At 40.1% G+C, this 14063-nt stretch overlaps 1 protein-coding gene across 8 annotated transcripts in view; it reads left to right on the top strand.

The window, feature by feature from the left end:
• The window catches only part of inpp4b (inositol polyphosphate-4-phosphatase type II B), a 177832-nt gene that overhangs the window by 130099 nt on the left and 33670 nt on the right, over positions 1-14063 (top strand). For all 8 annotated transcript variants that reach the window (XM_085276578.1, XM_085276577.1, XM_085276579.1 and 5 more), the window contains 2 exons: positions 270-374; positions 4038-4146. In XM_085276578.1, coding sequence (XP_085132704.1) covers positions 270-374; positions 4038-4146 — 214 coding nt within the window. The remainder of the gene's footprint in view (positions 1-269; positions 375-4037; positions 4147-14063) is intronic.

The raw sequence follows: 14063 nt of genomic DNA on the forward strand, positions 1-14063 counted from the left end.
ATCATTATTACACTGACAAAGACTGCACACTGGTCAATTTAAATGTATGTAAACGTGAAATAAATACATGTTAATTTAGCAAAGAACTCGGTGTCTTCAATCATTTGTGTAGGAAATGTATCAAAATTTGGTTGTGGTTACTACAAATACCCAGCATAACTTCTACACAATCGCTTTTACAGTACAAGGATTTTTTTTCTTCTTTCTTCTTCAAGATCTTGACCAACACAACCTGGTTTTGTGACATATACTGTTGTTTATGTTTTCAGGTTGCTCATTCAAGCCAAGCTGCTGCAAAGCTCAAAAGTCTCTGGAGTTTATTCCGATAAACCTGCACACCCAGAGGATGAGGGTGACATGCCCCAAAAAAACAGGTACTGCACCTCTGACTTGAACTTGTTTTAGATTCATCATTGCATGTATTGTCTTCAGACGTCCTTTCAAGAGCAATTGGGTTTTGTGTGGGAGAACAGTTTCATTCTAAGTGGTTCTCAGCTCAAGCTGTGCACAACGTAACTTCAAACACGGTATGGAAACATTGTCACCTACTGTGCTTGACTTCTCCATCTGTCTGAGACACTCAGGGGGCTCAGACAGGGAGGTTCTAGGTCATCATCCAGGCTGAAAGGTGAGAATTAACTTGGCCTAAAAAAAAACAGACAAAACACTAATTAAGCCCTTTGCGTTTTTGTGGAGTGAAGGACTAGGCTGTCTCTTCCACTGCTGCTCTGTTGCTGGCAGAGGCTGTTTTTGCCCTGGAACTGTCTCAGCATATTAAGGCAACTAACTACTTCCTGATGATCTGTGAATGGGCTCCAGTGCAACTAAACAACAGATGATTGATGGAAAGTTGAAGACAGGCAAACGTTGAAATACATATCAGTCTTTCTTTAAGGCTTCTGATAGGACAAATAAAAATAGTCAAACAGAGACATTATACAGTTCTGCGACTTTTTATCTAAAAATATTAATATAAACTTTAGAGACACTATTAATTCCCTTCTGTTGGCCCAATTCACACCAGACAGAGATGCTGCAGCTTAAGTGTAATGCAGAGTATACACAGCTTCCACTGGTGTCACAATGTTAAGTAAGTAATGTTGATCCGCGGTGCAAAAGTCTCAATCCATCCATCATTTCTTTATATTTTGCTTTCAAGAAGCCAGACTTTCTTGTAATTGTAGATTTGTGTATGATAAGCCATCTAACTCTGACATATCGAATCAAAAAATGAGGCATCTAACTGATGAACAGACAACTTGGCACTCCTAACAGCCTGCTGTAAAAACACATCATTTATTTAATTTCTTGAGACTTATTTCATGGCAAACATAACGTGGTTTGACAGATCTAAAGTATCATTTTTGAGACAACAAAGTGATTCTCAAATAACTATTACACAAAAACCTAGGATGGCTCAGCGTGGTGTGCAGTGTGTCCTTAAAAAGTTTGAGGAAAGTGGAAAAGTGGAGGGCAAAAGAAGATGTGACCGTTTAAAAGATTATCTACAGCAGATTAACAGTATCTGAAAGTCATGTCCTTAAGAAAGGACAGGACATGACTGGGAAGAAATCCACCAAAGACCCAGATTTTACACAGGACCTGAGAGATGCACCTGCACATCAAGAAATGAGGGATGGTATTGTGAGTTTTACACAATAACACATTGGCTGAGAGATGTTTCACCAGTCGAATCGCTAGGCAAATCAGACTTTTTAAAGTGCTTTAAAGCACAAAAGTTATGGAAATGTGGCTTTCAGTACTTTGGTATGATTTTACAACTAATCCAAGATGGATGCAGTAAGCCAAGGAAACCATAAAAACGTAGCCTTCGTCTTTCGTGATACTTTTAAGAAGCTCTATTTTACAGTATAGAGCTTCTACAGTATGTATCGATACAGCAACACGACTGGCTCATGGTTTCCAGTTCACTTGCTGATTGTCTCTAATTAGCTCAACATGTGCCAGCTTTCATGCATGTTCATCAGTGGTTATCTGATGTGAATGGTTAAGTGCAAAATTAAGACAGAGAGCCACTGATGAGAAGATTGTCTTTAAAAAATAGCCATCATTTCTGGGTATTAGGCTATCCTCGTGTTTTAATTTATTCTAGCAACCTTTATTGGATGTAAAATTCATTTTTTTTCCCTTCAAATTTACTTGATTTGAAAAGGCAAAAGAAAAACCACAAGGAAAGAAAATGATTGCAATCAGAGAGGCACAGAAGACAATGAAAACTGGTCCATAATGCAACTGAGTTTCAGTTTCAACTACAGTGAAGAGCTCTATTTTTCCATTTGATTTTCTGAAGTGATGAAGTTTGGCTATGTAATTTACTCAACAATGCAAAACCATTAATTTTCATTTTGTCTCCCGATCGTTCAGCAAGAAAAGAAGATAGGGAGGAAAGCAACACTTCCAGCTCTAAACAGTATTCATTTGTTTTACTGTGAGTGGCTGTCTTCTGCCTCTAAAATGACAACTATAGAATATTTCCAGCCTAAATGCACAGCTCGGCAAAGCTGAACTGAAAGCATTATTCAGCACTCATTTAGGTCGAGTAAAACAATGCTTTGTCATTGTTAAAAGGGACTGTTGAATGGGTTAAGCATGGATTATAACCAATCATCCTGACTGCCACAACCAGTTTACTCTTTCCAGAAAGCCACTGTCCTCTCAGTATAACAGCTTGCTCCGTTGTTGATTTATTGAGAAACGGTCGGTGTGTGAAAAAGAGCAAGCAAATCGAGCACAAATTGGTCATTGTGCTTGATGTTCTGAAACCCGCCATTGCTTTTCAGTATACTTCTGCTGGGGGGAGAACCAATTAAGGGAACTTAGATATCTGAAAACTCCAGGGGCCAGACATGTGGCAGTCAGGGAGTGTTATGGCCAGGCACCTCAATAATTAATGGAAGAAACAGTGGGTAGTAGCAAAGCCTCGACATCAAACCACTATTGGTCTACAGTGGTGTTGTCATTTACTTCTCTGTGGCAAGACTTGCAACTGTTGTGTCATTAATTTGTGTTTTCAGCCTCTTTTTTTTGGTTAGAATATTATTGTGGACTGTTGTTTTCTCATGGGCGTTCATTAACTGACCAAGCACTAAACCACACCAAAATATTCACCCCCTCCCCCCCCCCCCCCCCCATACCCCCTTCTGTTTTTCCTGCTTTAATTGACAGTTTCAGCCATTACTCATTCAAATCAAGCCCTGTTCTAAGCACCTCTGTGCCGCCTAGCCGTCTGTGAAGTGTTTATTTACTTATGACCCCGGTGTGCAAATTGAAAAGAAATACTGTGACATTGGTTGTCCTTCCAGGTTAACGTGGGACCAGACCAAAATAAAGATGAAAAGATGGCAAGAAGTAGAGCCAAGCATACAAAGAGATAATTAGAGGCTGACAGATATGAGATTTGAAAAAATGATTTCAATACCGATATTTGGTGACGAAAATCTGATATATTGTTTTTTCCTTTCACAGAACATAAATAGATCCTCTTAACGTTGGTTATGTGTCGTTATTTATGATTCCTTACTAAGGTAATATGACAGCGCTGTTTAAAAATTATTTTGCTTTATTGAAACTCACGTGATTACTTGTTGCCATTTGTTGCCAACATAGTTTAACAAACTGTTCAACTTCAACACTCATAACATGCTTGAAGGGTGTTTCTCCCATCTATTGTTTAATTGCTAATTTTTCATTTATTGGCCATTAGATATGGAGGTCGGCATATTTACATTTTTTTTTTCATATTTTAATTTGAGCTGAAGCCGGAAGACAGCCGACATTAGTCATTCCTCATGTCTGTGTGTCTTGAAATTACTCTTATTAGCAGCATTTCCATCATTTCCGTGAAAAATCCTACTTGAAATTATATTAATATGTAATTTACTTTGACAGGATTCATTCATGTTCTCAGTTTTCTCAATTCGGGGTCCTCCAGTAACTCCAGTTTTGCAGGTTCTGCCTTTAAAAAAAAAAAATCTGTATCTAAAATGCTGTGAACTCAATTTTCTCTCTCTTTACAGATGCGTTTTACGACATCGTCACTGTTGGTGCCCCAGCTGCCCACTTCCAGGGCTTTAAAGGTGGTGGTCTCCAGCGACTCCTGAGCAGATATGAAGCAGAGAAAAAGAGGTACAAAATAAATGTTTACACCATGAAGGCATAGGTACCTGAGTGATTTAATCCAGGCCCATGTTGGAGGAACTGGCTTTTATTGACAAAAGAATCTAACTTGGTCATAATTAATACTGGCAAACAAATTTGTCCCTGGCCCACAGACTTTATTTTCGGAGCCCCATACAGTTACTTACAGCCAAGCTATTGCTGAAATTAGACTGGGACTCTACTGCCTCTGACAGCTCTATTTGACTCGAGGCAACAGGCGTGATGGAAAGGGTTTGTTGAGTCAGAACTTCCTCTGCACCTGTTCTTTTTCCTGGCAAGCATTTTTCTTCTTCCTAAATATGTTCGTGAACATTGAAGAGCCGCTTTTTTTCTGCAACTTCCCAGCTGCCAGCTGCAGCTCGCACTCGAGTTTTAAGGTTTCAAGAAAGGGGGAAATTGTCAGCTGAGTTTATGAGCAGCGATAAAACTGGTACTACACAACGATGTTTGGAGTGCACATGGACACCAGTTGTCAGATGGGTCTGCAGTTAGTCTGCAATAATCCAGCCATTGTGATGACCTCTAATTTTTCTCATAGAACCAAGTCCTTCTTCTAAAACAATATGAATTCTTAAAAAAATATTTGCTTGGAGTATAAACTCTTTCTAATATACTGCTCTTTCTCAAATCAGTGTTCAACCTAGAAACATTTTTAGTGCCTTTCATTGACAAACAGGGAGATTTTTATATTTTTATGTTTTATTAAGTTCGGTATTTGGCTGTGAAGCATCTCTCTGCTTCATGGCTGGATGGGTTAAATGTGTCTTGTTTGCTTTCTTCACTGACCATCACTGCTAGATCTTCAAATCCTGTCATGGTGCTGGGTCTGTGATCCAACGTTTGTGTTTGAATCTTTGAGTTTTGTTAATTCACGATTGTTTTTGATTTTCAAAAATTGTTAATTAGTTCCCTTTACTGTCCCCTCCCTGTTCCCTTAGTCTCATCTCAGGGCTCAACTCAAGTCTTCTGTGTTCAGTTACTCTCATTTTCATGTTGTTTATCTTTTTATCTCTCAGTCCTTTTCTCATTGTTTCCTGTTTTATTTTGGTAATCTCTTATCCTGCGTGCTTAGTGTTTAGTTTTTGCTTTACTCAGTCTCATTTCCTTGAAAAGTTTCAGCTGCGTTCCCTGGTGTTTTCACTTCCCCTGATCACCCTCCTGTGTATTCATTGTTGCTATCTCCCCTAGTCCTTTGTCTGAGTGTCTGTTCTTCAATCCCTTGTGTCTCCCAGCTTTAGTTCAGCAGTGTTGGGACTAACACGTTATTAAGTAACACGTTACAGTAACTACGTTGTTATTGTGGTAACGAGCACGGTAACTAGTTATTATGCCAGGAACGCGTTAGTCGTTACTGGGATTTAGATAGGGTCGTTACTCGTTACTTCGTGTGGTGGCTATCGCGGAGCTTCCACAGATTCAGTAACATTAGCAAGTGGTAGAGGCCAGCAGGTGGATGAGAGAAAACGGACACAGAAGGAGGAGAGACCCGAGGTGGCCGCCGGTCCAAGTGTGAACTGAACTTCAGGTAAGAAGTTATGACCTGCAGTCTCTCTGGGTCAGATATAAACCAAGTTTAGGTGGAGTTTATTTTCGTTATTCTGACTTTTTCCATACTGCCTACTAGCTAGCATGACAGAGTTTCTATACAGCTGGGTGGGTGCTATGATGTTAATGATGTTGAACTTTATTTTGTTCATAAGGTTAATTATTAGAGTTGCCAACCGTCCAGTAAAAAACAGAATCGTCTCGTATTCAGAGAAAATATTACAGGTTTCATATTGAGGTGCAAAGGAACACAGTTTGTCCGGTACTTCAGCTACAATGAAAAAGACACAAAGCTGGATTTATTCTGTCTTTATGCTGCACAGCTGCCTCTTCTCCTCTCATTCTCTCCCCCCTCCCTCTCCTGTTTCTACTTCAATCATGAAACTGATCAATGATCAGCTGATCGGCTTTTCTCTCTTGTTTGTTTATCGCCCACTTTGCGCCAGAAAGAGGGAACCAGGAAATGTTGCGTTAAACAACAGCAGCACGTTTAAGCTTGATCAGCTGTTGTTAGAATTTATTTAATATTAATTTCTAGTATCAGCTGATGTTTGCTGGAGCCACAGCTGTAAAGCTGCTGGTCATGATATGGTTTGGTTATGTGGTGAGAGGGAAACGTGAAGATGAAACCAGGAGATGTCCTTACTGAATCATCAGAGCTGTGATGGAGAAACAGGTTTACCTTTTAGGTGTCATGAATGAGTTGAAGGGAAGTTATGAACTGTTTCTGAGAGACAAATAAGACCAGGATCCTTTTCTAAGTAGCTGACAGCTGGTAACTGTGCAGGGGCGGATCTAGCAAAGTTTTGCCAGGGGGCCATGTAGGGCATTAACAGGGAGAGGGGGGCACAAAGAAATACTTTTCTTTCTTATTCTCATTTAAAATGTCTAGCTTTTATTAAATAATTATCTGAATCTTACAACAAACGATTGATAGATTGATACATATATACCATCAAAACAGTGTACATCACTGTCACAACAGCGTTTGTTTTCATTCAAAGGCTTTATGATTTTTCCTATAATGGCAGGCTGGTCTCTAGTCACAATGCCCGGGCTGATTTTTTGTCCCAGTCCAGCCCTGTATGCAGCTCATCTGCAGTCTGGTGTTACCTACATCTTCCTATTCGGAAGGCAGAAGTTCTGAGTACAATCGAAAGCACCACGACTGCAGTTTTTGTGTTGGATGTAAAAAGCGCACATGACGCTGTGACGTAGGCTAGAATCATGGCAACGGTCAATGACGGTCCAGGCGTGGGATTTCTCTCGTGGAAATATGCACATTATTTTTTTTTTCTATTGGTAGGTGGCACAGTGCACTTGTGGCAAGTAAGCAAGCTAGAAGACTGGCAAAGTTATGGAAGCAACACATTAACAAGAGAATTCTGAGTAAAACCAAAGTTACTTTCCCTAGTAACTTTGAAAGTAACGAGTAACTTGAAGTAACTGAGTTACTTTTGATAGAAGTAACTAGTAATGTAACTAAGTTACTAATTTAAAGTAACTTACTCAACACTGATGTTCAGTAAGTGGAAGATTTCAGTTTTCCTTCTTATTCAGTTTTGTTTTGTACACTGATCATCAGCTTCGATAAATTCTCGAGTTTCCTGTTTAACTATGCCTGAGAACCCAAAAGCAGAATCTGCTTTTGGGTTCTCACTTTCAACATTTGACAAATGACGTTGATAATGGTATTATGCACACACATACATATATAAAACTGAAAATGCCCTCAGGGGCCAACACATGCATATGAGTCTCTCAAACCCGAGATCAGCAGTATCCTGTAAATGTTGCTGTCTTTGCCTTTTGGATGCAGGATGGAGCTATATGTCGCTGAGGTTCAGTATGTGGTCACTTGAGTGATGCCAGATGAAATGAAGGGTGATTTTTCCCATAGCTCCCCATAGAGTGCAAAGTCATTACAGACCATGCCAGATCCAATTAGTTACAGAGTTTGCAGCTCAAGAAAAGGGGGAGAAGCAAGATTGAGAGGGCTGAGGTATGGGTATAAAATGGATAAGCTGAAGGGAAAATAGTCGCGGCCCTGTGCTGATAATAAAAAATAAAGAAAGGGCTTTTTTTACGGTAAAATGCACAAGTGAATTTGCTGAAGATGGTCAGTTTTATCTGCTAGCATGAACAATGATAATGTTAGCATATTTTCGAGAATCCACTGAAGTGAAATCATTCACTTTGAATGAGAGATTAGACTTCAGAAATAATTCTCTGGGGAGACACAGCTTTTTGTTTCATATTTGCCTTAGCTAATGACTCACTGTAGCTTAAATTTTCCAATTTTCCGCCTGGCTACCCGACTACGGCCTGCACTCAGCCTGCATGTTTGACCTGGAATGTAGTGATTTGTCAGTAAAAACAGGAATAAACTCAAATTCTCCAAGTATTCACTCAGGCCATTATAACGGACGTGCACGCTTACTAAATGGCTGAAGGACAGGAAAGACACTCATTATTTTATTGTTCGGTTTGCCTTTATTGTGCACACACCAAACATCAGACCAACTATTTAGCCTAAAAGGACCTGATGAGGCTTTTTGTGTGTGTTAATGCGAAGTACTGTTGCTGTTTCTAAGCAAGAGTCCCTTAATTGCACTGTAAGTCAAGCCTATTTCAGCAGAGCAAAGATTCATGTGCACACACACTCTCGCGCACGTGTTCATTATACTTCTTCCAGTATGCCTCCTCGGCTTTCAGAGGCAGCCTTTTGTAATCACATTTGATTAAAAAGGGAACAATCGGCGAGATGTGAGACTTGGCTATTCAATGTGATATTAATTCATCAAAGAGAAGATGGAAAAGGATTGAGAAAGGAAAAAAGGAAAACCTGAGCACAGAGGTGTTACCAGGAGGGCAATAAAAGAGCTATTTGTCTTTGTTCCCTGGACACTAGAAGAGAGAGACGGGGGGGCTCTTTCCAGATCCATTAAAAACCTGCACTCGCCAAACTTGGCATTGGTCAGAGTACGCAATGTAGTTTGTCTCTCAGGATGGGCCAGGAAAGAGTTTAATCAATAGCTACACTTAGTATTCCTCAAGGAATTTTGCACATGTACACACAGAGCAAAAGCATTTATCTTTCATTAATGCGTGCAGTCCCATTTAAATGTCTGTTTTAAAAGTCACTGGGTTATCATCCGTTTTTAATTGAACCCTGTAGACACTGGTTTTGGATTTTACATTACCAATTATTCATCTAATCTGAATAATGATGCATTTTTCTCTGCATTTTTTGGAGACAGATTCAGAATCCAAACATTGTCCCCTGTTTTTTTTTTTTTGCCCTGTCTAGACTGAGGGAGACAGTGTGGCTGCATTTTACTGAAAGAAGGAGTTGCAACATAAACGTGTAGCTGGAACTTTTGTTAGGTCAGCTTTAGTTAGTTGGTGCAGACTTTATACAGCAGAGGTTCTCCCAGTATGTGTCTCTGAATTCTGTCCACCGTAACTGAGAGGGGAAGGAAGCACTGTCATTTCGCGAGGCCTCCCGGTCAAGCAGAACTGCCGAGTGACACATTTCAGGGACACAGAGAGTGGGTGAAACTCGCACAGCCTTAATAGAGTCTCACGGGGCTGATGTTCAGATTTAATGTGACTAGCAGCATGTTGTCCAACAAAATAACTTCCTCCCTGAATTACTGTGTGTGGTTGAGGGACAGGACATTGGCAGTGGCTGGGACTCCATGCTGATGGGCAGCAGCTTGTTAGTTCTTTGCCTGTTCTGGAGTCAGCCCGCTCCAGGTTGTGTGGATGATGGTGAAGGATGCTGGCAGAAGCCTTGAGGCTTCTCTGGTCACAGATCAGGGTCTGAAAGTGTCTGAATCATTAAGTAAAGTTTTGGCTGTTATTCTGAGAACCGCTCTGAGATCAGTGCCCAGTGGAGGATTCAACAACAGATGGGAGATTGGCGCTTTAAAGAATCTCATTTGAGATCAGATCTTCTAGCATGTAGCTACAGAAAACTGCATATTTTTACTGGGCCGTGAGGCAGTGGCCTGGTTTAAGGACCGTGATTAGAGCATGCTGTCTAAATGACAGAGGAGGCTTTGGCAGTCACCTGAAGTGCTCCAGAGCTCTGTGCTGACGTAGCTAAGTTTTACTCCTGCTGGCTGTCAGCAGGTTAGGGTTAGCTCTTCATTAATTTCCTCTACACTATTAATTAGCCATCCGTTGGAGGTGCTTGCTTAATTATGCCGCTGGGCCCAGTGGTTTTCTCTTTCTCATTACTGTCATAACCAATTCCTATTGATCAGATGGGAAAACCAAAGAAGTTCACCATGGACAAACAAAGAGTTTTAGAAGCATCTTGTCAGGCTTGGAATTTCCTCCTGAACTAAAGTTAGGGGAAAAAAAGTGGTGTGCCATTTGTGTCTGAGCATCTGGATGAGCGAGATGCTGCTTGTCTATGAAAAGTGAATCCTAAGAATGGTGATAATTTTATGAATGAATCAATGTGCAGGTGTAAAGCGCACTCAAGTGTGCCGTGCTTATTGTGGGAGTGGCAGCACACCTTCGGTATTTTAATGACTGGTGCGCACCGAGAGTGGTGAGAGGTGGGATTAAAAGGAATCCATTATCATACATTATCAGTGAGTGTGTTAAAGTCTGGCAGCAGTTCTTTCTGAAAACATTTCTCTTGCCACAGTGCTGTCTGTAAAGGAGCCTTACCTGAAAGGAAACCAATATTCACAGTAGAAGGAGACATGTGAGTGCAAATATTGTCCGATGCAGACGTACCTCAATAGTCAGATGAATCAAATTGTTGTTTCCGACATTTTCATTTCATTGTGTTGACGCCACAGACCACAGCATTTCCATTATGAAAATTATGAAAACTTAACAGCAAACTGTGTAAGAGTCAGCACAAAGCAAACCCAAAAATACACATTAAAAGCAGAGAACACAGCAGTGCAATGCAACAAGACACACTGCACAATACAAAATGAGATACAAGATAGAGCACTATAAAACAGGAAGATAATTATTTGACTCCATAACTGATCCCAGTTTTGTTTAATATGACATCCAAATCAGTATGCAGTTTAAGTTCTCTTGATGAAGACTTCCTCATGTTGAAAACAGAGAAAAGCTTGTTTTAATCAGACCAAATTTCCATACTGAGTAAACATTTAAATTTTTCTAGATAATAAGCCACAGCATTAAAAATAATGTTTACACTGTAACTTTCAAATAAATGACAATGCTGGGGATATAAAGTATGAGTAATACCAGGATTGTAATGTTAAAGCATCAATCTAACCTTATTATAATGCACACACCAATGCTCTGTTGACTGAGTAACTTTCATCCCTTAAAATACTGACCCTGTACATATTTAAGAAGAAGAAGAAGAAGAAGAAGAAGAAGACCCTAGTGAAGCAGAGTTAAGCTTGTGTCCAGAGACATCCACAACCATCTGGCAACCACCTATCTTTAGAGAAAATAAGTATCCCCACATCAGTTAGTGAGTGGTTGCTGGATGTTGATTGTAGATGAAATCGATTGGTCAGGCTCTAGTCACATAAACATAGAGAGGTTAGCATGGAGCATGTCAGCTTGTCTCCTCTTGCTAGCTACTTCTCCAGCAATAGCACCAGTGTGCAAAGTGTCATAGAAACCAGAACCGGAAATAAAAGTTAAAGTTGCGCCTTTTGAAAAATGATGGCAGCATTGAGACGCAGCTTTTACTTTCAAGTTTAACATTCTTGCTTCTGGGTTGCGTCCCACTTTTTCAAATTTTACAACTGCTTCGTGACAGTTTGCAGACAAGTGCGCTTCTTCCATCCTCCAGGCCACAGACTCTGCTTTACAGTGCACTGCATAAACCAGAAAGCACGGCAACTCTGACGCATGTAACTGAAGTCTCGCATAGTGTAGAGAGTTAATAAATGAAGGTCAAAGGCTGTCATGAATAAAATATATATATATATATATATATAAATCAAATGCTGGAGAATTTTTTTTTGTACAACTGCATCTAAGATTTTTAACTTTCTTTGATAAAATAGGCCAAAAATAAATAAGCAGCACGTGAACAAAGAGAGTTTGTGAGATAAATGTTTCCAATATTTAATATAAAAAAATATCAAATTCTCGATGGATCATAGTCAGGAGGGGGCTGTGTTTTGATGTGTGCATGATTGCTACTATTAACAAATATAATGAGTCCCAGTATGGAGTATAGTACAACTTCAAATTCAGATACTACAGTTTTGGGGTACAATAAGTGGTTCTTAATGGAAAATGACAGGTCTACAGGACTGCATTTGTTGGTTTAGCGCAGACTTTCCCAAAGTGTGGAGCCCGCCACCTGGGGGGGGGGGGGGCGCAGAGCCGTTGCAGGGGGGGCGCAGTATGAAGGGGGGGGGGAAAAGAAAAAGCAAGGCTTGGACACTGCTAGCACGGCGCCTCCACAAACACAAAGCAGGAGATGAAGCATCGCTGAATATGTTTCCAAACCAACTTCATTCTAAGCCAAAGACTAGAAAATATGGTGAAGCGTGTTTTCCCTTTGGTTTCACCTGCACAAGTGCCAAGGTAGGTCTCCCCTGCTTAATTGGTTTTCCCTTCGTCGGGAGCAGCGCTGGGCTCTTCAAATCACGGACAAACAGGATCCCACATTCTTGATTTTTAGTTCACAAACACTTGTTGTAATGACTAACTACTCCTGACATTTTGGAGATGTTAGCTCTTTGTACAGTAAAGTTACAGCGGGATTACAAATAACATCAGGCTGATCCTGCCACGATTTGTTCCCCCGGTTCAAATCACGGACAAACAGGATCCCACAGCTGTTTAGTTTTTTAAACCCATTTTGCACAGAGAGGCATTTTTTTGAAAAATTTATTGATAGCAATGTTGAATATTATTACACAGGAAAAAAAAAACAACTACACCTAAAATAATCACACCGTGACGCCTCTGCCTTTCTAAATGGAGGGACAGTAACTGCGTGTATATATGTAAGCGTGTAAAACCTGCAGATAGAGACAAAATAGAAAACAAAATAAGATAGAGACAGAATCTGCAATCCATCTCATGTAAACAATAACGTGGCGCAAACGTAATACAAAAGGGGGCTAGCAAAAAAAGTTTGGGAACCACTGGTTTAGCATAACATGCAATCATGAATTTCAGTGATGCGTTGAAATTGTATGACACATGCATATTATTAAAAACATAACAACAGCAAAACTCCCACTCAGTTTATCGAAAAGTCTCAGTTTGTCCCTTTGAGAGGGAAAAAAGAAAACCAGTTCACTTGAAATGCTTCATGCATTACTGTATGTATGGAAATGTAAACTAATGAGTCTCTGAGGTCTGTAGTCATACACATAAATATTCATGAAATGCATACAGTCTTTACAGTTGGGATAGTCGCTGGACAAATGACTCATTCATGTTGTGAATTTTAATGAACACATTAACATTCTCTTCTCATACTGTTTGGAGCAATTGTACACAAAAGCAATACTCGATGTAAAAATATTTCCCAGTGGCACTAATAATTCTCTTATTAGTAGCATCGAATCTTTTATTTTCTTTCCCAATTAATTTCTCACTTCTTTTGTGAGGATTAGATATGATGTTGCAATGCAAGTCTCGCAGACATAATAGATCAGGCATTCAAAACACTCTGATAAAATGGCAACAAAGGTAGAAAACATTAAAAAGTTTTTATTGGAACCAATTTAAGTCAAACAGAAGGTTTTGGTCAGAGGGAGGATTTTATGAGTTCGGTAGTATCGGGTTACACTGTGCATACACTGTGCATTTCTGTCATCCTTTTGCTTTCTTGGGATCATGTTTAAAACACCTGGAACACAACACTCCAAAATTACATCAAAGGTGGAAAACGCACCCAGGGCTTGAAATGACACATCCTCCTGTGCTGCCCTTTTGCCCACTCATTAAGTTTCACAGATTTGCATTCACAGATTTATGCTGTTTTACCTTTGCACCATTTGCTATCTTGGTAGACCTGCTTGAACTGACAGCCATGCTGATGAGGCAATTAAAGTTCCTCGCCTTAGCCGGCCTTAGAGGGGATCAATTCTGTCCTCTAGCATCAGGTGGCGGGTCCCAACATTCATTATTGCCTGCAAAGGCTCCCTAATGGGATTGGATTTGTTCTTATGAGTCAACAGGGCTGTTATTGAATCTGAGTTGCTGAAGCAGTTGTCCTCTTCCTACAACTTTCTCCTTTGCCTCTTTTCTGAAGTGTCTTTGTTGTTGCAGTCCTGAAGGATTTTCTTTTTGGTTTCTCTTTAGTTCTGCATAATGTACTAAGACAGATGTAAGCTCACAGGGGATGAAAAGGT

This window comes from Mchenga conophoros, linkage group LG6 (assembly GCF_057382185.1).
Source record: "Mchenga conophoros isolate Kocher_MC1m ecotype Shallow Benthic linkage group LG6, M_conophoros_male_GT1.1, whole genome shotgun sequence".
Lineage (NCBI taxonomy): Eukaryota > Metazoa > Chordata > Actinopteri > Cichliformes > Cichlidae > Mchenga > Mchenga conophoros.